General features: G+C 42.3%; 1 protein-coding gene across 4 annotated transcripts; it reads right to left on the bottom strand.

Annotated features, from left to right (window-relative positions):
• Window positions 1–24: 24 nt before the first annotated feature.
• Window positions 25–17854, bottom strand: rhobtb3 (Rho related BTB domain containing 3). 4 transcript variants are annotated; one of them, XM_047025350.1, is made up of 12 exons: window positions 17036–17854; window positions 16351–16582; window positions 14549–14741; window positions 11797–11954; window positions 11344–11452; window positions 10236–10431; window positions 9560–9750; window positions 5683–5825; window positions 3640–3748; window positions 2679–2852; window positions 759–925; window positions 25–519 (listed from the first exon to the last, which is right to left on the bottom strand). In XM_047025350.1, coding segments are annotated over exons 1-12 (1800 nt in total). In that variant the 5' UTR covers window positions 17038–17854; the 3' UTR covers window positions 25–393. The 4 variants fall into 4 exon arrangements, with proteins under 4 accessions (XP_046881306.1, XP_046881307.1, XP_046881309.1 ...); XM_047025351.1 differs by having other exon boundaries at window positions 3640–3745; XM_047025353.1 differs by having other exon boundaries at window positions 5683–5792; window positions 17036–17853.
• Window positions 17855–23326: the final 5472 nt, after the last annotated feature.

The following is a 23326-nucleotide window of genomic DNA, read 5'->3' as shown; positions in this document are numbered from 1 at the left end:
GCATTAACTAACAGAAATGTGCTTCTAAAATATGTTGGTGATGAGCTAGCCTTTCAACGTAAAGCATCTAAAACACTGGTATGAACATGATATAATAGATAATATCTACTCAATGTCTAATACATCAACCTAATATTCAAAACTATTTTCCGCACAAACAACTTGCATTTGGCAACAATTGGATGCCTTTTGCAATGCTGAAGTGGCATATCAGAGTTTTGTGCCTCCTAAAATTTGTAATATCAGCCTTTTAGCCACAGATACTGTGATTGATGACAATATAGCTCATCAAGAAGGTTGCTGTAAGTACTTAACGTCGCTTCGGACAAAACTGTCTGCTAAATGAATGCATTTATTATTATTATTATTATAATTGGCCTTTGTGACAGCTGTTCAGACCATAAAAGCAACGGACGTCTCACCCAAGAGTTCCAGGAAATCTGGCTTGTGGCTGAAGATTAGGTAGTTATTGGCAATGAAGTGGAGAAGCCAAACGTATAACTGCTCTGCATTGTGACACTGGAGGACGGTGGAAACAAAGAAAGAGGGTAAGAAACAACCACATTGAAATCCTAACTCCGCTGTTGCACACAAACGCTGCCTCAACCAAGTCTCGTACTCAGCATGAAGTTGTCTTCATCATCCACATTTGACACGTCTTTTCACTTTGTGACTTGAAATACAGGCGGGTACCTCCTGCTTGCAAAAAGTACAAGCATCGGCATCTTTCACACACGCACGCACACACACACACTGACCTTTGCCCTGCGGAGCAGGCGGATCACGCTGATACCAGTGGATGCCAACTCTCGGCTGGGCATACTCTGCAGGTAGGCGCAGACGCACACCTCGCAGAGGTGTTGTAGCCTCTTCACCTGGTACATCTCCGCACAGACCAGCACGGCCATGGCCTGGAGCACACTGGCTGGACACACAATACAGGTCACGTTATAGAACAGCGTCTTTGCCTCGATAACGCAAGACACACATTCTACCCTCTTAAAAATCGCATCAGAAAGAAGGAGCATCACTCTGTGTTTCTTGCCACATGCTATATAGTATGACATTTAAGCTCGCTGCTGTCAAACATATGGCTTGTGGATATTAATCATATTCATGTCAGGCACACAAAGCTGTCGAATCCCACCGCCCGACAGTTTTCAAACAAATCCCCCTCACCATCAGTCACAATTCGTAAGTGCTACAGCGTCCACTCCAATTACCTGTGATCCTCCCCCTATCGCTGTCAGCTGCCTGCTAGCTGTCAATCAAAATCACTGCCTATGAACAGCACAGCACAGAAACATTTTGCATCTCCCCCCCCCCCCGGCAGAAATGCAAAATGTTTCTCCTATCTACCATCCTCTGTTGATCCATGATAATTTACTCTCGACTGAGTGCTATGGACCCTGAAGCTTGTTAAACGTAGATTAGCATCTAAATATCTCCAGGTTAAAATGAAATAGATTAAAAGGGTGTCTTGTGCTTGTATGAATATAAATGCACGTCTTGGGAAATTAGGAACACGGAATGAATGATAAAGTAATTTTTCAGCTTTTAACCGACAAATGAAAGTTAATTGATAAGGTCCCTCAAAGCACAGGTAACTAATGTTATTGTTCCAAGTGCTTTCTCAGGGATCACTGTTCTCAACTCGCCTGCACCACACTTTTATAATGAGTTTTTTGGTTGCCTAACCTTCTTAAACTGGTGGAGGGCACGGTTGTTTTGAAACCACCTCTATATAATAAAGTGTTACTCTGTGAGCATTCATCCCTCCCGACACCTATTTGGTAATGACTACTATACAAAATGGGAACTGCTTCAGTACTTTGAAACTGCCATATCTGTTTAGTAAATCCAAAACAAAAGAGACATTAAATCTCTACATTCATTCACATGTTCTTTGGGGAAAAAAATATCCATATTTTCCGCTGACAGTGTGAAAGTTGTAGAAGCAGTTGCTATAGTCCTCTGAGATTTGAGTGTGGCATCTGCAGATTAAGTTCTGCGTCACAGATTTTTCTCATCAATCTAATTTGATTCAATTTCATTTCTCCTGAAATCTCTGCTTAAATTGACATTGGTGGGTGTGTGTATTGCAGATGGCTTGAGTGCTTGAGTCTCTTCATGTCCTCAAGTACTGATTTAGAATTGCTGGAGTAACCACTTATATTCAAACTCTAGGATGTTGTACAAACACAAATACTTGTACAAAATGCATTTTAAAACATTGAGGGTGACAAATACTTCAAAAGTATACTGGAAATTCTACATTCATACAGCCAAATAAGGCTGGCCCAATATGACTCAGGCCTTCCTTCAGTCACGCTAACCCGACAACAGACAACACAGGACTTTTTCTTCAGAGCTAGTCGATCTTCCATTTTTCCTTCTAGCCCTGCTGCTGGTTATTAACATGTATTTATTAAATACAGTGTTGTAATTGGCTTTAGCTGTCTCATTGCTAAACCGCAGCATGTATGGTCGTGTTGAGATGCAACAACAAACAAATGCTAATCTTACCACACTTCCTCCCTATATTGTCATATATTTTGCACCAACTATATTGGTGCAAAAGATATTGTAATCAACAGTTAACAGCATTCTACCACGTCAACTCATTTCTACCTGTCACAGTACATCAACGAAGTGTCTGATATTGTCAGTTCACCCACCCGGACAGCAGGTGTCAGTGTAGAGGTACTCCAGGAAGGACAGGAAGGTGTCGGAGGAGACCCCGTGGATAGGGACCACTCGGCTCCGCGCCTCGGCGTATTTCCCGCTGAACATGGCCGCCATGACATCACAGCGAGCCACTAGCACCGCCCTGTGGGCCGGTAAGACGCTCCCTATGACAACACACACATGGACATTTGGATTTAGATACTCTTCGACTACAGTGGGATGATGGGTGACACCTTGTTGGAACACAACAAGATGGGTTAAGAATCTGTAGAGGCCCATTCAAATGGTGTGAGTCTTACAATGCTCATAAAAGACGTCCGCCGATAGTGGTACGGGAAAAGCCCTGTTGGCGTAAGGCTACAAACATAGCTCTCTCTCAGTTGTGAGTTATGTCCTTGTCATTATAGGCCATTTCAATTAACCCTGCAACTCTGGGCTGCTATAGACCTGTCTTGAGGAATGACATGATGACTGTGGTTAACATCTGGCATCGTAACGTAATGAGGTTTTGCCACTTTTGAGACTGTGTTCAATTAAACAAATGTCAGGCCAGGGTCGGCAAACTGGAACGAAAAAGAATGTCCAAATATTTTGCTGAATTAAGGATGTATAGATAAATAAATGTAGTAAGAGGCTAGGAATTTTATCTGACAACATTTCTAAAAGACTCAATAATGTATGTACATTTTTATCAAAGTATATACAGGTTGAACACATCCGTTGTGCATTTGAGTTTATTGTTCTAGTCAGTCCACATGGCTTAAAAAACTGTCACTTTTATCTCTGACAAATCTCCCTTAGCCCAAAATAGAAAAGAAACACCATACAATGTACTGGTGTAGTACTAATGAAATGGCTTGCATCCTTAAGGCCCTGGAAGGAGCACGGCTTCATTTAATCAGGCTTAATAAACGGTGACCTTCTTGTGCCATATGAAAGAGACAAGCTTGCCTTGCACCATGAAGATGACGTCAGAGTAGAGAGGCGAGTTGAAGAGGTTGACCAGCGACTGGGGGCCGAGCTGAGCTGCACGTGCATTGGGGGTGTCCCTGGGGCCCTGCTAAAAAACATACATTTACACACACATAACACAAGCCGGCATATGTACACACAGATGAGAGAGAGAGGGAGAGAGGGGTGGGGGGGAAAGACGTCCGAGAATTCCACCACAGTTGGGGTATTTACTAGCATGATTGCCAAACTGTTCTTTTATCTCACCTCCCCGGTGGCATACAAATAGCCTGTCTGCCAGTCGTGATTAGTGAGCTTGCCAGTTTCACACACTCTGTGGTGCCAAGACGGCCATGGTAGAGCTGGCTGGTGCTAAAACAGACTGGTATCCAGGCTACAATCCAGTCTGCCTCTATTTCAATTTTACTTCATATTATTGCATTATGTATTGCATCCAATACATATAAAGATTATAGGGAGATTATACTGCGAGACAGAGAGAGATCCAGAGAAAATGTGTGTTTGTGTGTGTCACCATAGCACATAGCAAAATATGACCTTTCTGTGTCAATTGGAGCACAAAGAACTCCCTGATTGGTTTAGTGTCATCAAAATGCCAGCAGTTATCAGAAGTCCCATTTTGTCTTTGTGGAGTATAAATGTAAACATCTCCTGGACCATGGGCAGTAGGCTATGTGTTGAACTGCTGGGATTTACATTTAATAATCAAATTGAAGGCCTACTTTGGAAAGGAAAATCAATCCACCCCAAAAGTCATCTGTAAATATGTAGCTGTGAAACTGCCCAAACCCAACAACAGCCAAGTGGAAAAGTAATTCTCAGGAGTAGCTGTGACTGAAGCAACTGCGAACAAAAGACTTGGATGATGTCATCAATCATGACTGGAATGGCCAATCAGTTGTTAGGAATCAAGCCAGGCTCAAAAGGTTATTCATTAGGTAATCCATTAGCTGTGGCTTAGTGTTTATACATTTTCTGTGTAGTTCTGCATAAGTTCCCATAAAAATGGATGGTTGCTCACGATTTTCAAGAAGGAAAATGTACGTTGATAAAAACATTGCATGTATTTTTGTTGTTGTTGATAAACAACAGTTATTCACACTGTTCTAATGTGTCCTAAAATGTAAGTATCATTCTGTGATAATATCAATAGTGTGGCTTTTTCCTAAATTAACAATGTACTATGGTACTGTGTTTAACACAATTCCCTGGACATTCCTTGGAGAAGGCAATATTATACACTGGACCAGGATCCTGCCTGGAACTAGGAAGACAAGAGCCAGTGTAGTGGACTCAAATTACCTTCACAGTTCTCAGAACTTAACCCAATAAAGCATCTTTGGAATGAGATGGAAGGGGCCGTTTATAGCATGAACCGCTGTCCAAACTGCAGCAACTTAATCCTTAATCCCTCGCATTGACCAGCATCTCTTTGGAATGTTTTTAAACACCTTGTAGAATCCATGCCCAGAGAACTCAGGCTATTCTGGAGACAAAGGGGGTTCAGACCCAGTACCAGATTGGTGGACCTAACAGTTTGACTGCTGAGGTGTACGTATGTGTGCATCTCGTGTTCGGGAGCTGTTACTCTGTGTCAGTTTCTCTTTATACAGCCTTTTATTTTGGAGGACCTGGTTGAGTCAGATCTATTTTGCATGATGCATTAGGTATACCACTCATTGAGTCTGACCAAAGGATTTGTGTAACCAAGCTGGTGTGGTGACGTGAACCAACTTGGACCTGCACTAGTGAATTGCTGAATTCAAGAAGCCCTGAGCTTTACCCCTCAAACATCTTTTGGAAGACAAAACCCTTCCTTCCGTACTTCCTTCTTTTGTTCGTTCTTCCATGACATAATCACGGTTCTAACTCAATCCAGTGATGGTATCCAAGACGGGTTTTTTTACGCTTGCTGATACCAGTTCTGTCTTGTCAGATCAACGCTCCCTCTCGCACCCATCCCGTCTTGTCAGATCAACGCTCCCTCTCACAGGGAAGGAGGGAGGCGAGAGTGCCACTCACCTTGTCTCTGCCCAGGAACGATCGTATCCGGTCCATGAGCTGAGCCACAGCCAGGGAGTTCTTCAGCTTGTCTGCCACGGCCTCCTGGAGGTGCTCCCACTCCCACGCACCTGGGTCACAGCAGAAACAGACACACACGCACACTGGTATAACTTAGTATGTGTTAGTTTAGTGGAAGGTCACATAGTCAGTTGAATAAACTGGTAGCACTGGCATCATGATGTTTTATCTGTCTAGAGAGGCACGGTTTCCCAAAAATGGCCATAGTGGATATCAAAAGTCTACACAAATGTTCCCTTTTTTACCTTACTTTCTGAATTAAAAAGTCATTTATAAAAAATTTTGGACCCCTTTACATAAAATATCAAACATTTAATACTCAGTTAACTAAATGACTGCAAGTCCTAACCTATACACTTTTAACATTCATGTAAATGGGGTTTCTCATTACAGATATGTACAATTCAGTTGTAAATACTACATCAATACTGTTAAGACAAATATAAAAATGTACAATACAGACACATGATTTATATTACAATCTGCTTAGCACACTGACACTAAACGCATCGCAGGTGTAAAAATAAAGGTCAAACACTGGTCTAATAACTTCAACTAATAACAGAATTTCTCATCTGTAAGTGGAATAGGTGAGAAGTGTTAACAAGCGCAAATTCACATTAGCTGCAACAATTTTTGTGGACCGACCTACAGAGTGAACTGTGGAGCTGCTAGTCGCAGCTAAAAAGGACTTGTCTACTGGGCCTATAATACCTCTCACAAGGCTGTATGACAAACGGTTTATAAATTATGAAAGGGGGTGTGGTTATACTGCGTGGCTAACACACCAATGAAAGGGGGTGTGGTTATACTGCGCGGCTAACACACCAATGAAAGGGGGTGTGGTTATAATGCGTGGGTAACACACCAATGGAAAAGAAGCTGCTCCAATGATACATCCCACAAGTGTACGGGGCGGGGCTAGCCTACACCAATGAAAATCTACTTCTTCAATGAAAAAACTACTGGATATAATGACAATTCCTGTAAGGCTCTAGGAAAGATGGTTCATAAGTTATGAAACGGTACGTGGCAAAATGGTGTGTGTATGTGTATCTGTCCATCTGTGTGTGTGAATGTCTCTACAAAGTTTGGTATTGTTACGTGAATCAATTTAAAAGTGATTTTAGCCTTTTAATTATTGTCCGCTCCCATTGCCACACCCCCTTTTTGCCAACTGCCATGAACAGTCAATCAACTGTCCTTTGGGTCATGACCAGCCTCCACAACATCTTATGCAAGTCTGGGAATCCATTTGGAAGTAATGCGCCTTTTTTCGATATGCCACATCCGTTGTCACGCCTCCTTTTAGCCAATTGACACAAACCCAAATACATAATCTCCTAGGTGAAAACTATGGCTGCAAAAGGGTGGGAACATTTCGGTAGACGAACAGAGTGCGTTATAGAAGGGCGGGTCGCAGCTAAAAATAACGTTTCAACCAATAATACAGTCTGGCAGCTACAGTAGATGGAGGTATTGCTTCTGAGACGGCAGTAGCAGTTTTCACCAGGATTGAAAGAACATAAAATCATCACCCAGTTAATAACTGAGCTATTTTAGCTGATGGATGGATGAACTCAAAGCAGAAGTAATATCCGAGCAACACCTCATGCTGGCTGGAATGGAAGATTTACTCTGGGGTGTGACGTCAAACACCAGGCCTTGTCGTGCAGGTATTACAAAAACAGAATTACATGCATTTCTGAGGAAGGTGCTACAATTCTGCCAGGGCTATAGTAACACCATATCGTTTGATATAAACAGATTGGGTCACGTTCTACCATTTAAAACTAGAACACTAAATGAAAGTGCATGGTTAATTGGTGTAGTAGATAGTGCTACAATTGTGAAATGCAATTAACCTAAATAGTTAACTAGATGGATGCTGTGGTGATTTTCCGACCCTACAAAATGACATTATCTTTTGGGTGCCTGAAATGTGTCTTCCGATGCATCCGAACGCACACGACAGCACGTGAACACGTCAAGCATCATACATGTTTTGCTCACACACACACAGGCCTGTGGCTAACTCAATCATGCACCAGTATGGTACACAAAGAGACACGGTCGCTAAGCATCAGCATCAGGGGCTTATTCATTGCTACTATACACACACACATACACAGACCCATGTTAAGATTTGTTATTACATGTGTGGCAGTGTGATAAACACACATAATTACAAACATTTGCAAAATACACTAACATTGTATGTATTGCATTTATGCTGTGTATTCCAAAATATAATCTCTCCAGGTACGCTGGGTTAACCATTGAAGGAGGCACATTCATATTCTGCATGGCCCATATGCGTGCGTATTATGTATTCTATGCCACGCCGAGCCAGCAGACATATGCATTGCTCTCTCTCTCTTTCCCTCTCCCTTCTCTCACCCTCCCGCCCCAACCCTTTTCTTACACTTTATCTCACACACAAGAAAAATCTACCTTTTTTTTCCTCATCTCTCTCTTCAAGCCCATCCCCCCTCTCAACCTCTCTGTCTCCCTCTCTCTCAGTTACTCTCACAAACACACGTGCACAAGCGCTTGCTCAGATCCTCCTTCTTCCTGAAACATAAGATCAGAGACCATGCTCTCCCTCCTCACTGTTTCCCCCTCCTTTCCACTCAGCCACTTAAGACACACAAACTCACAGACACACACACACAAACACACAAAAGTGTCTAAGTACTCCAGCATCTGCACAGTCGATGCTTTCTTCCCTGCCCCTCTAATCCCATGGTGACTGTACGTGCGCGCGCACACGTGCACACACAAACCATGCTTAGGCACTTACTCCTCCCCTCCCCGTTCTCTATCACTCTTTCTCGTTCCCTCTGTATCAGCACACACATGCACGCACACACACACATGCACACACACACACATGGCCCGTGGGGTAATCAGGTCTGTGGCTCCAGGGTCTCGTAAAAAGAGGGAGGGTGCAGTCAGTCTTGCTCACATGCATGTCAAAGAGACAGCTATGAATCAGAGCCGGCCGTAGCCTGCCATGGGGGAGCCATACATTGAACCTCCCATAATGAAGAGATGCTACGTACAATTCCAGCGCAACAAAACGACTGCAGGACCATATATTTTCATTGGATTCAGAACTAGACAATGGTTGAATCAGTAAATCGCAATGAGATTCAAAACTGTACATTTTGGAAGAAATGAAGAAGTACTGTACTTCGTGTGTTTAGATTCAAAGCAGCACATTCCATTTAAGGTCAAAAGACTAAACTTAAAGCACCACCTACTTTGCAGAAAATCTGTGATGTAATAGGGTTTAATAGGTTACTGCTTAACCTGTGTGATAAAATTACATAATGCACCAAAAAGAATGTTCATGCAGCATTAACTCTTGAGGACATATGCCAAATAGACAAACGTTTAAAACATTTGTCTGTCTTAGCCTACTTGTACTATGACAGCTTAAGTATTGACTTCCCACCTCAGATGTCTATAGTGTCGTCCCTGAATCCAATTTTAAGAAATAATATAACATCAATATACAATACTTTTTTCTTTCTGTAGAAATGAGATTGTTGTTGATAACTATGAAATACAGCTTAGTTAAAGGACGGGCCTTTGTAGGTGTTGTTACTAATGGCAACCTGTGTTTCTTTGTCGACAAATATTTTTCAGCTAGCTTGCTGTCATGTGATTTAAGTGAGCACAATGTAACAGTTTGATCTTCATGGGCCTATGGGCTTCTCAAAAAAGTCCAGCCCAGTTCTGTGAAGAGAACAAAAGCTTAATATAATTTCAAACGTTTGAAAGCCGGCCAAACACTTTAGAGCCAGTTTACCTCTATATAGAAACATGAGGGTCTCCCATAGGCACAGGCAGAGTAGCGGGTCCTTCACCACCAACCGAGATAGGCGTCCGGCCAGGTGCCCGTCTGGCCGTGGCATGTCGTCGATGCCGTCCCAGGTGGAGAGCAGTGAGTGGGGTGCGCCGTCTCGTTCTCGACAGACACACCGGGACGTCGGACGCTCTCTGTGGTACAAATTCAGTTCAATTTAGCCATATCAAAAAATACCCTTTGGTAGCTATTTAATTACATTCAATAAACTTTAGTAGTGTTCTTTACTGAATGGTGTCATTTAGCAGTCTCGCAGTCGTGCTGTAGCCTCATAAAATGTAAAACAAAAGGGTACCTTTGGCAACAACAGAAGAATCGTATCCTTAATGTCCTTAATGTTCATATAAAACCCTTCGCAGGTCATAAAGTACCATTTACGGTTCCAAACCATACCTTAAGGAGCAGAAAATGATGCTCTCTGGACGCAATAGCTCTAGGTAGAACTATGTTAAGAGCATTTGTCCATTGTTTCAGGGGTTTCTACATAGCACGCGTCAGTTGTTTGCATTGTAACGTACTGAATGAAAACATTAACAGTATGAGACAGGCATCATTTTAATGTGGCCTGCTATTTGTAGCCTACCCTACAATTGCGGCAGCCACTAGCTTACTGCCTCACCTGGCTTTGGGCCCCAGCAGCAGCTGTCTGAAGTAGGGGCTGACGGCACAGAGCACAGCTGCATGCGCCCACCCCAGCTCCTTCCCAGAATCCCCGGCATAGAAGGCCACGTCTGCGAACTGGACTCCCCGCTCCAGGAGCCATTGCATGTCCTGAGAGAAGCTGGACTCCTCCACTCTGATGGGTGGAAGACGTGCTGAGAGAAGGATGCGTTGGAGGGGAGGGAGGGACAGTTGTGTCCAAAATCCGGTAGGGCATGCGGGAGAAAGGGATGAGGTTGAGAAAGGCAAAAAAACAAGGGATAAAAAATAAACTCTGGTTTAACAGAGTGTGAGACAAAGGGTTTGTGAGTGTGTGTACTGTAGGTAATCATTGTACTATTATAATCCTATTTATGCTTTATCCACAGTGCACCTCTGGGCACCTCATGACTTTTTAATGGCCTCTCTGATTTGGCGGGACAGACAGTTCGGTCCAGGAATCAATGCACTTCATATTTAAGGTGAAGTGCCCTATGAGGAGAGTTAAGTAGAGTTGGACAGGAACCAACAAAAAGGCAGCCCATGCATGCAGCCACTTTGGCAGTGCTTTTAGCCATCAATCACTGTCCATATCAGGTACAGTGACTAAGAAGCAATATAGCTAAATTTAGAACATCATTTGTTATTTCTGAATATTAAAGACTTTAAATAAAGTCTGTTAACTGTTTGTAATAATTTTTTACACTTTACTTGTCAAGCAACATTTAATCCTGCAAGGTTTGTTTAAAGGGCCTGACACTATTTGTTTTTAATAGCAAGCTTTAAGAATAACCCACCAAAGATTGTTGGTAGAATTTACATTTTAAAAAGACTGTTTAGAGATGTTTCAAAACATTTTAAGATGACATTTTGCAAAGGACAAATATTTATTTTCCTTTTGATAGCTAATAAATTTCAATTCCAACGTTTCATAGTTCCTACGAAGCTCACAAGTAAAAAATGTAAACATATGCATGCTAATATAACTATACCTAATAGCTAATATTGGGGACACCAAGATCACAAAAAAAATGAAAAATTGAAAAATACCGGAAAATCTTTGGTTTTGACTGGCTACAGCACCTCACCTGGTTGTTCCAAATGAGGAGGCCGGGGCTCGTTCAGCTTGTTTCCCCGCCTCTTCTCCGGCCTCTCTTTGGCCTTCTGCTTCAAACACTGGATCATGAAATACTCCAGCTGAGAACAACCAGAGTAGGGCGTTATTCCCTTCATTTTTTGTCTCTTTCTTTCTCCTCCAGTGCCCTGAAAAGTCTGTATCTTACAAGACTTACCAACAAGCACCTATGGAGTTCCACTTACAATCACTAGTCCCTTCTTGTACAACATCATTCATTTATACAGACGACATCTAGTAAAAAGGTACAGCATATACAAAGGTCCTTACTGACATGAGCCAGCACTAAATAAAAATATAGGGAGCCGGCCAAAAGTGTGATCCAGGAGCAGGCTCCTCAGCAGCTATTAGGGAGTCTGATATATGGATATAGTCTGTGATCCGCACCTGAATGTCAGACACTCACCACGCTGCCAAAGTACCTGCCTACAAAGACATGGTTGAGGGAAGGGAGCTCGAGGTAGGTGGCCCCCAGGTCCCTGGAGAGCTGCAGGCCCTCGCTGTGGGGGACACAGCTGCTCCAGTCCGACGCACACAGGGGGCACGTGCAGGGGGGACCCTCATCTAGACACCAGAAGGAAACATTGCTGTCAGAGCCCTTATTAAACCCCTCACCCGCATACACACCCTGGCATGGCAGCTTTACGCAACCATAGGTTGGGGATCCCCAAGGATTGGGAGCTCAACTCCTATATGACTGTGCTAACCTGCCGAGCTAAAGCTTTTAGAGCCTAACGAAACCAAATCTTCAGATTTCTCATCTATCTGTGAGCAGTCAAACCAATCCTCTAGTTACACATAAGGATTATATACTCTTAATGGCACCTGTGTGGGTTTTACTGTTGGTTTTGGTCACTATAAATTGTTGTCAAACCCACTTGTTCTAGTTTATTTTCTTAACCAAAACGTATCTGTAGTCTCTGAAACCAGGGGCCTGTACTACGAAGCAAGTTCAACATGCCCAGGATTTATTTTCGTCAGCTGGCTTCACTGAATTTCAGACGCCTAACAACTGCAATCCCACATAAGCAGTGTCAACTGCTTAACTCAACCCAGGTTTTCCCAATCAGCCTACGAGTGCATTCATATAAAATGGATGGTGTTTGCAACATGGTCGAGTCTACAAGAGCCGCAAATTTTACACCGGATGAGCAAACAAAAGGCAGAAGAATTAAAAAATATAATCACGGCTAAAAGCAACACAGTTGCTGTTGCCAAAGCACGAAGGAAAGCTGGCAAAAAATTGCTAAATGTGCGAGTGCATTTAAGTTAATACCCTTATCTATATCACTGCCCCATCATTAAGGCATGAGTAGATATCATTACAATTGTGTATTACATCAATGTCAATGTGTTCCTTAGGCATATACTTATGGTAAGACTGTTTAGCCTTATTCTTTTAGCTGTACATCAGTGTTAACTGTTCACTTACTTGCAAATCTCATAAGGTCAACAAGTACAAGGCTTTGGTGTTTTTATCGGTCTGTTTTAGGATGATATTGGTTGGCTATGTAAGTTAAGGTTAGGGTTAGGGTATCCCCAAAGATACTAGTCAGGGAAAGCCAAAGCCAGACTCTAAAAACTCTTGCCCTTTCACTATTCGCGCACCACGGTCAAAGGATCTTCTAGGAATGATTAAGCAATTTTCAAAGAGAATTTATTGGTCAGGCGGTGCTTTCATACATGTTGAACTGTTTCTTGAAGTAACCTGCTCTGCAGCAGGTTAGGTGTGCAGCATAAGTTCCCATGGCAATGTACCTTGCTAAAAAAAAGTGAACCACCGTCCTTACATTGAAACCCCAGGGTTAAACCTGAAGTTACCTTGCAAACCCCAAATCCTGCTTTTTAGTATAGGCCCCTGGGCTCACATATATGTTATCCTGTAAGTAAACAAAGTTACAGAGACAGACATTTGAGGGATAAGATTGGCACCTTTGGGTGAGCCAAAGAGACAGAAAGAAAGAATGAATTGGACGGCTTGCTTAACGCCCAGACTATTGCTAAATCTCTCTGTTAATAACAGTTATTGATATGAAGGCATGCCAGACAGTAAAACAAACCCTCATTTGGTTTTTCTGTGTGTGCTGTGTGAATTTTCTACAACGATTCTGCCCTGGGTCATTTGACAGAGGCAACAGGAAACAAAAGAGCATGCAGCTGTCATTCTGCACATTCACAAGAGAATTGCATCACAACAGACAATAAATACAGCAGCAACAAAACTAAACAACTCAAACAAAGTAGCATAAGCCTAGTCTCTTCTCACTCTCACCACCAACATCTGTTCAAAACACAAGTTCATCTTGCACTGTGGCTCTGTCAAGGTCTTAAAGCATCTGCCAAAACAACCATAAAAAATGTGAGGCATGTTGTTTACATGTTTTGTTTTAAAGGTCACATACAGTGATAGGCACTGTTTAACTGGCTTCCTCTGTGAATTTCTGACTTAATCAACATTCTCAACCTGGATGGTACCAAAAGTCTAACTTCCTCTGGATTTTTCTAGATCATTCCGGATGTGTGTTTGTGTGCTTTTTTATGTTTGTGTGGTTAAGAGAAAGAGTGGGAGTTCTGATTGTGCCTGAAACCGTGTGTGTTTGTGTGGCACTTGCGCAGGTGTTTGCTGCAGCACTTAACACGGGTGTGCATTTCATGCCCCTTCAATCAGTCGCAATAGGGGGCTAATGGTCCTTCTTTTCTTTCTTTTTTGCTGTATTACTTTTTCTTTTTGTTGTGTACTGAAGATCCTGTACAGCTATGAAGACTAGACTCACGAATAGATCAAAACCTTTGTTTTTATCATGAGATCAGCAGCTTCCTATTTGACTCCCTTTTATTGTACTGTCATAAGGTTGACACCTTCCAATCAATCTAAATCTTGTCATCTGAAGAAGCTAATACAATTCAGATCAAAATGGAGATTTCATATTAAATCAGTGGATATTAACATTGTCAGAAGGACGATTGATCACTGACAAACTCAATCCCCTACATCAGTCTCTGTGTTAGAACAGTTTTAAGTTTCGTAATAACCCTGAGCTAGCTCAACAAGTATGCCAGCCTCCTACTTCTAGCAATTTGAACTGCCTGCAATTCCATTTCTACAGCAAAGTTCTTTAGTCATAAAATGTGCAAAACAATGTCCGACTGGCACTTACCATTTAAACGTGCTCCCACGGCAACCAAAATGACTGGTACTCCCCAGTGACGCAGGAGTGGGCGAAGTCGGGGGGCGTAGCCATTGCGTACCTGCTGGAAGGCTAGCTTGTCATTGACCGAGTATTTGATGACCAGGATGTCTGCCTGTTCTAGAACACTCCGTACGCTTGCCCAGTCACTGTCCAAAAGATCCTGCGAAGACAAAAAACAAATACTTCATGCCAAATATGATCATGAATACAATATCATCTGTTTCTCAACAAACAAGCCACAGTTGAAAAATATATTTTGTCGCGAGTGGGGTGTGAGTTATCACACCTCTAGTTTTCAAAGAACCTAAACCTAAAAAAACTGGAAGAAAAATGCACAAAAAATATTTGCAGGCTTTAACTTTGTAGAAACAGGTTTTTATGTTGTAAATGTCTGTTCCTAACTGCCATACAAGAATGGTTATTCCAAATTCCTTTGTAAATCAATGAGGTAATTGTTCAAAGAATGCTACTACATAGCTGAGAACAGCCTCAGAATAAAAAATGGCGAAGCACGAGTCTCTAGTGAGTCTGGCAGTCAAAACTAAGGAGTACATAGTGGCTCTATGAGTCACTGCTTTATGATGACTGTCTCGGATAAAAATATCCACTTTTCTAGTTTCGCTGCCTTGGCCCTTGCTGACCTTTGGCTGTCTCGACAAATCAAATCTGGGCCACAACAAAAAAAAGAAACTGAGATTTGCCACCATTGAAGATCAGAGAAAAGACTCATCATTGAGGAGATATGCACCATGGCAACACCTTTTCACAAAAGAGAGGAGTCTGGGTGAAAACAAAAGTTGTCTTTACTTGGCTGTTCCAACTCTAAGCCTTCTTATCAGACAAATGTGTACATAGATTATATAGGCAGGCAGGTGTGTGTCTATATTTTTCAACCTTACAGCCCAAATTCAAAATGAATTATCAATCTACATACGATAGCCCATAGTGAGACAGTGAATATTGCCTTTAGAATAGTTTTTTCCAAACCTTTTGAAAATGAAAGACAAAACTATCTGCATAAGTATAATCACCCCTGGGTGTGTGTAAACGTAATCACGTTTAGTATTTGGCTGATCATCTCTTACATGCCTCTGACCTACTGATATCTCCTAACTCATTCATCTTATTAGCTTTCACTCTTCCAAGTTGAGACTACACACGTGTCTTGATGAGAATTTCCGCTGTGGACTTTCTCTGGGACAGCATGGAATACTTTGTCACAAAATGAGAGCAGGTTATCAACAGTCTGAGGAGGCAATCTATCCCATCTCTGCTGCTGATGTTCTCTATGTATGGAACACTATTGAGCATAGTATACATTTCCTGACTCATTGGGCTCTATAGAAAAACCAAGCCATACATACCACTCCGTAGGGGTATGTACTGGTATATACAGTTTTATAGGCGCTGTATCTAAGTATATTTTAATTTGCATGCAAAATGCTTTTAAGCTCTGCTTTATCGGTGTAATAACCCCCTTCCATCTACCCATAGAATGAATCTCTCCTTTCCCTACTACTGTCTATTCACCAAACCCTCCAGAGACAGACTTGAGAACCCATGTGCTTTTCTCCCTCCCTCTCCACCCTCTCTCTCTCTCTCTCTCTCTCTCTCATGGACAAGCACAGGAAGTTTCTGTTTTTTTTGTTCTTTTTCGCTCACTCAACCTCGCTCTCTCTCTCATACAAGCTCACTATCACACAGGTAGGTATACAACAGTCTATTTTTTTATCTCTTTCTCACAAACACAGACACACAACTTTTCTTACCCAGCTTGGGCAATCCCGCACAACCACGGTAACATCTCCGAACACGCGTGATGTGTATTCCATAAAGGCCGGGTTGGACAGGCTTCTTTCCAGGTCCCGTGGTCCGGCCACCGCGCCATGGCCCAAGTAGCTCCAAAGCAGACCCCCCTGGAGTTGTCCCTGGCCCATGGCCTCTTCCCCCGGCCCCACTCCCCCAGGGCACTCGCTGCCCAGAGCTACGATATGAATGGACCTGCAGCGCGCACCCGAGACAACAAAATCAATGGGAGGAGAGGAAAGCAGAGAAATGACTAAATGCAGAGATGAAGCGCTTGGGGGAAAGTGGGGTTAATGTTTCTCTCAGCTGCAGTGTAGGTTGCAGTAAAAGAGGGAATTAAGTCCTTCTTTCCCTTATTGTTCATGTCTGTCACGCAGACAATGCATCACGATTGTGTCATTGAGCGAATGACACTGACAGTTAAAAGCCGATAAAATAACAATAGGCTACTACATGTTTTCAGATAACAAGTCTATTCTTATTGTCTCAGTTAACAATTACTAATAGAAATTGTTGATTAAATGTTGATGATTATGTTAGTATTTTGCATATTCTTTTGTTGCAAAGCATGCATGCCAACAAAAACACAAAAGCAAATGGGAACCCCCATATTTCCCATAATTTTATGGGTTGGAGATAGCAACTTACATGGTCAACTCGGTCTTCCAATGGCCAATGCTTTTTGAGCACGTTCTTCCACGGTGCGTTTTCACATGAGTCTGCGGTGAGAGGCTTTTCCGCAATGAGTCGCGGATACAGGTCCGTTAATCCCACATAGTCTATATGTGGCTCTCTTCCCGCGAACACGGTTGGAGAGTTTTGCGATCTCGTGTGTTTACTTCATCGTTGTTCATTCATAAAGCGAACCCCATAGCGCTTTTGTTAATGTCCAACCTCCAGGACTCATAGGTGGTGAGACAAGCTGGAAAGAACGCCAACACCGCCAGGATCCAGACGACATGGGCAGCCAATGCGCTAAAAAGAAACAAGTTGACACCCGGTAAAAAAAAACACGTCGACGCAATAAAAAAACCTCGTTATTCCAATTCCACCTCTTTATCCAACTAACACTGTCGCCAGGGTATAAAGCAAAGTACTGGAAGTAGAGGTAGAAAGTAAAGCAAATGAACACAGACTGTGGAGAAAGAGCAACAGACCGTTCTAGGGAGAGAAAGGGAGAGGTTGAGAGACATAGAGGGAGAGAGGGAGAGAGAGAGGACGCGCCTGACTCAGCAGCAAGACAGGCACACATAGCCAACATTCATTACAGTGGTGTACATCCGCACACGACATGCGGACTGCACAATTAGGCTACATTGTTACAGCCATTTGCCTTCAATTTTTTCTCAAGCGTAAAACAAATTCTATTAATCCTCATTATTTATTCTCCATCCATGAAGGAGGTGCCACTTTTCAACATGCTTAGACGCATTATACGGTGGCAGGCTTTTTACACAAATAGCCTATAACCGCAACATTAGCTAAATTAGGACAGATTATCTTCAAGCAGTGGCCCAACCACAGTTTGTCCAACCAAATATAATTCTGTTTTTATTTCTACTTCTGTAGTTCCATTAAATAATTAAAGGCGGGGAATTGACTAGTTAACACTGTAGAAACACCTTCCTTGACTGTCAATAGGCATAGCCTGCAATCGTGAACTAGCCCAGGCATGCTCTTTAATGATAAGTGTCCGAGGCTTATGCTGATCAGGCGGTAGATCGTGTGTTATAATTGGTGTTAGGATTGATGTACTATAATGTGATTCAATAATCAATACAAATGAGTTATGTGCTGTTGCGTAGGTCCATACGATAGGATTATGCTGCTGTACTGTGAGCCTGTAGGCTATTCTTTTTGAACAAATTCCATTTAACTGTGCAGTAAAGGTTGCAGGATAAGTCGCCTACGATCCCACCCCTGAGTATGGGCCTACAACCTTTGACAACCCAAAGCTTATTGGTTACTGACAAAAGATGAAGAACCTTATTGCAGTGCTCTGAAGTGTCACGCATTTGCCGTGAGACTCACGCATTTCAACAATTTCTCACGCTCTCACTTCACGAGGGAAGATTTCTTCCGAGTTGATATAGTAGTCTCGAGTTATACTGTAAAGAAACAGCCTATCAGAAACATCACCAGCCCCCCGCCCCCTCCGTCGCCCGGAATGTTTGTACCCGAACGTTGACAGGTACGTAATCTCACGCCAAATTTTTTATAAAACTTGAGGCACAACATACAACAAAGGTGGACTGTTCATTTGTTCATTTTCAGTTCTGCATATAGGATCCTCTGCTTTACCCATCACTTGCGCGTTTGTATTCAGTTTAACACTTCTTTCTTCACAAATTTCCCTTCATACTTTTTTTAAATGGCATTTATAAAGTAGGCTATTTCAAGTCAAAGGTTTTCCCTTTCCCAAATTAAGGCACATAAAGGTACTAAATAAATCATACTTGTGTTTCTCTAGGTAAGCCTATCAAACGAGTCTGTCATTGTCATATTTTATATTTCAATCTACTTCATTTGCAAATGTGTCCTGTTAACAGGTCTTATTCACATTAGCTATGGGTCTTGAGTATGTGTCGATGCAATCTACTTGTTGTGGCAGATGCACTACTACATCTGTGCAAAGCAGTAAAAGAGAATCGAATCATTCACGCACGGGAACACGTTCAAATGCCCCCACAGAAATTCTCGGCCCACTGACCGTTATTCCACAGGCGAAAGAACGTTTCTTTTAACTTCCACATCGAGCGCATAATTCAAGGTCTGGGGATAAATTATTAGGGGGATAGGCAGCACTTTTTCGCCGTACTTCTAGTCAAAAATTAACGGCCATAACCCTTAACATTTTCCAAAAAAATGGATGCAGAAAATGTCTTTGTGTAAGCCTTAAACTATATGCTACGTTTCAGATACTCCATTAATGTTTTCTACAGTACGACTGCGAGAGAGAGAGAGAGAGAGAGAGAGAGAGAGAGAGAGAGAGAGAGAGAGAGAGATTTAGGCAGGGGCGGAGCACGGGATGTGTCTCAGGGGGGGCGGAAACTGATTGGGGGGGCCGCTGTTATTAATATTTTTCAGTGCAATGAAATATTGTGAACAGCACCTATTAGCCTATAATAAATGTGTTCAGTCATCATAGCCCATAAAGTGCAAACAAAATGCAGGCCAGTAGGCTCGCATTCAGCATTCATTAGAATCTCTCACACACAGTATACTGTGGCCTACACAAATCCATGCATCAAATGGGTTTAATGATCTGTCCATTTACCAAATATAATATATTCCAATTCAACGAAGAGGTCATAAGCCCCTCAAAATGAAGTTAAAGACAGTAGCCTATAGTCATCCTAACAGTGACAACTTATAATAAACAAACATAGGCCTATATAACAATTCTTTCAGCAATAATTTGGGTTGAGCTACACACGTGAAACAAGCTCCGATGAAAAAAACGAGTGCGCAACACACACGCGTGATGCACAATGCAGTAGGGCACCTACAACCAGCATGCTACAATTGAACTCAAATTCCATTAGACTATAATCATTCTCTTTTCCCAACTGACATTTATTGGGATATTCAAAAACACCAAACTCATAGCCTACACACAAGTCAAAACACAAACACATTATTTAACTTTAGTTTTGCTAAGTCGGAATATAGGCTATGCAGACATGAATAGGCCACAACAAATGGCCTTGCCTATTTAAATAATCATCTGTTCTTATCGTTAGCAAATCTGGCGATTACTTTCTTAATGTCAATCTCGACGTCCCTTTCGATGCACAGCAGTGCTAAGTTAAACAGCCGTTCCTCTCCCATGCTTGATCGCAAGAAACTCTTTTCAGACAGCTGAACGTCCTCTCTGCCATTGAACTGCTCATCGGAATTGTCAAGTAAATGTGATAGAGAATGAATGGAAAGGTTGGGGAAAGCACGGTCCATGTAGTTGTCAATGAGAAATGGTAGGATGCTGTGTGTGTTTAGTTCATGTTTTTCCATGCTCAGCTCACGGTAGCCTACACATATGAAATGTAACAAATTTGTCAACCACATCATCGGCCTTAGACAGATCCTCCGAATAGAACTCCGCAAGCGCTCGGAGTTGTTTTAACAATGTTTCGGAAAATGTACGCCTATATATATTTTGTAAAAGTGTCTACCATGGATACAATCAACGTTTTTTTTCCAAAGAGAAATTATGAAAAAAAATACTGAGGCCCGGGGTTTTCGGCGCCCCCGCCCCCACCCCTTCCACTACTGGATTTAGGCAATTACGGACGTCTTTACATTTTTATTTACTGGGGCAAAAAAGGCTGCAATGTCCCTTCCTCTGTTTTTTTCAGTCAGCTCAGGGGGTCCACAGGAGGGGCCACTGGCCCCTGTAGACCCCCGTGTAGAAACACCCCTGCATCTTTAAAACGTCATAATTGGTAATAGGCTATACTTTTTCGGACCCAAATGTTGCTGTCAAATTAGACACATGCAAGGTCAAAAGCGAAAACTAAAACAAACATGAAACATGCGTAACCCTCCCAAAAAGAAAAAGTAGATTAACAGGCCTCCTGAGAACACAGTCACTTAACTTAAAGGGGCGATTGATTGCAAAACCGATTTTACCTTGTCGAAAAATGACAGTTTGGTGTGTAAAATAGATATACAGTGAACCTCAAAGTCTATTGAAACCTCTTTCCTATCAACATTTCACTTCTCACTACTATTTTGGAAAGGCAACCCACAAACGCTAGCTTTTGAAACAGTGCAACTTTGTCACGCCCCAAAATGTACCCGTCCTCTGGTTTTCTGGTCCAGGAACATAAACGGAGGTCGCGTAGATCTCCGACCCTTTTTTATCTAGTTGCGCGCTGCTCTGTTCCACAGGAATTACAAATAAGAAAGTTAATATGCTTTCAAGATATTGAAAATGGACTACGGTCATAAATGCAGTGTTCCAAGCTGTACCAGGAATCCGGGAGAACTTTTCAGAGTCTTCCCAAGGAACCAAACACTCGACGGGCTGTGATATTTTTCTATGAGAAGATCCCTGTGCAGTTTTACCCTCAATTACACATTTGCTTGAACCATTTCACTGAAGACAGTTTTGAAAACCTATGACAATGTAAAGCACAATTTGCTATGAATCTGTTGCTGAAGAGTTGCTGGGAGTCAGATGGCTGAGCGGTGAGGGAGTCGGGCTAGTAATCAGAAGGTTGCCGGATCGATTCCCCGCCCTGCTAAATGACGTTGTGTCCTTGGGCAAGGCACTTCACCCTACTTGCCTCGGGGGGAATGTCCCTGTACTTACTGTAAGTCGCTCTGGATAAGAGCGTCTGCTAAATGACTAAATGTAAATGAAGAGAGGTGCTCTTACGACCTTTGTTCATCACAGCTGAAAGCTGTATGATGTTGTCGCTAACAGTTATTAGCAATGCTAACGTATCCTGCCTGTATCTAGCATCAGTTGAATGTGTGACTGTTTGGTGTACTGGCAATGGGGCTAACGTTATTTCATGTTCCTGACTGTGTTTCATTCAAATAAATAACCTGAGTTGTCGTGTAAATCTACAAATCAAGATGCATGTTTGTCCAGATCTTTTTTCAGCAACATAGCTAGAGCTAACTGAAGATGAGTTGACTCACAATAGTTTGTTTGCTAAGCTGTAGGCTAATGCTAACGTTACCCACCTAAGTCGATCCTGTTTGCTTTAACAACAAGTGGAAACAACGAACGTAATCATTTCAAATGATATTTAGTCAATCTGTTGAAAACAGTGTTGTGTAGACACAATAGATTTATTTGTAAGTTTTTATTTCAAGTCTCCACCTTCGATGTTTCAGTGAGTGCTGTTTGGCCGTGTTTCGTCTTTGCTCCGCAGCTTCACTCATTGTAGACCAACCAATCAGCACGCAGCTCATCTATATATTCATGAGCATACCATAAAAGGAGAAAACCTAGCGTTTTTTCCCGGGACAAATTCACTGGAAGCATCAGGGGGCATAGAACAGCACCCGGGCCATTTTCAGCCCAACCAATGTTACATACCCTATTCGGAGACCTTAAGGAACAGTGTGAAATACCCCAAAAACCCAGTCAATCACCCCTTTAAAAATAATTTTTACAGATAGGCTACTTCATGCAGCATCTGGGTTGGGTTTGTGGTAATCTGCAAAAACGTTCTCCGAGGTGATATGATTTCTATATGTGAAGACATGCTCATTAAGTGAACATTTCCATGGCACGCCATAACAGTGCAATAATAGGTCAAACACATGCACAAATGTCTTAGCACAAGAGTTACCTTGTCTCTAAAGGATCTCTTTAGACGTGATTGACGAAGTCAGAGAAGAATGGTCCGATTTAACTGGAGTGATCACCCTCAGCCATTCTCAGAAATTTACGGAGTTGGTGGAGGGGGGGGGTGTAAGGGAAAAACTTGCCTGGGGCTCTAAATGTGCTAGGACCGCCACTGGCTACTATGTACATTTGAAATTATAGTTTGGTCTATATTTAGGCTTTCTACAAGTGATTGAACTGTACATCAGTAGCAAACTGAGTGAGAGTGGAGGACACATGCATCGCACCTTTTGCCCCACGGGTGCGAGTCGGGCAGCACGTGGCTTAAAGGGGTCACTAAGTTGTAAGTCGATCTTGTTTGCTTTATGTTGTGTTGACACAATAGATAAATTGCACGTTTTTATTTCAAGTCTCCAACTTCGTCTTTGCTCCGCAGCTTCACTCGTTGTAAACCAACCAATCAACGCGCAGCTCATCTAAATATTCATGAGCATACCATAAAAGGGCTATTTCACAGGGTTGTATTAGGGCGCATAAAACAGCACCCAGGCCTTTTTCAGCCCAACCAATGTTACATACCCTATTCGGAGACCTTAAGGAACAGTGTGAAATACCCTATAAAAACAGTCAATGAC

The sequence above is a fragment of the Hypomesus transpacificus genome, chromosome 9 (assembly GCF_021917145.1).
Source record: "Hypomesus transpacificus isolate Combined female chromosome 9, fHypTra1, whole genome shotgun sequence".
Classification (NCBI taxonomy): Eukaryota; Metazoa; Chordata; class Actinopteri; order Osmeriformes; family Osmeridae; genus Hypomesus; species Hypomesus transpacificus.
This window is presented reverse-complemented; position numbering and strand designations above follow the sequence as displayed.

What these genes read in the sequence shown, in the direction of transcription:
- rhobtb3 (XM_047025350.1), bottom strand. An exon ending in GCAGGTACTTTGGCAGCGTG is followed by an intron (nt 11,453 to 11,796) that starts GTGAGTGTCTGA and finishes GGTTGTTCTCAG; the next exon opens with CTGGAGTATTTCATGATCCA. An exon ending in GCCTGCTCCGCAGGGCAAAG is followed by an intron (nt 520 to 758) that starts GTCAGTGTGTGT and finishes ACCGTCCTCCAG; the next exon opens with TGTCACAATGCAGAGCAGTT.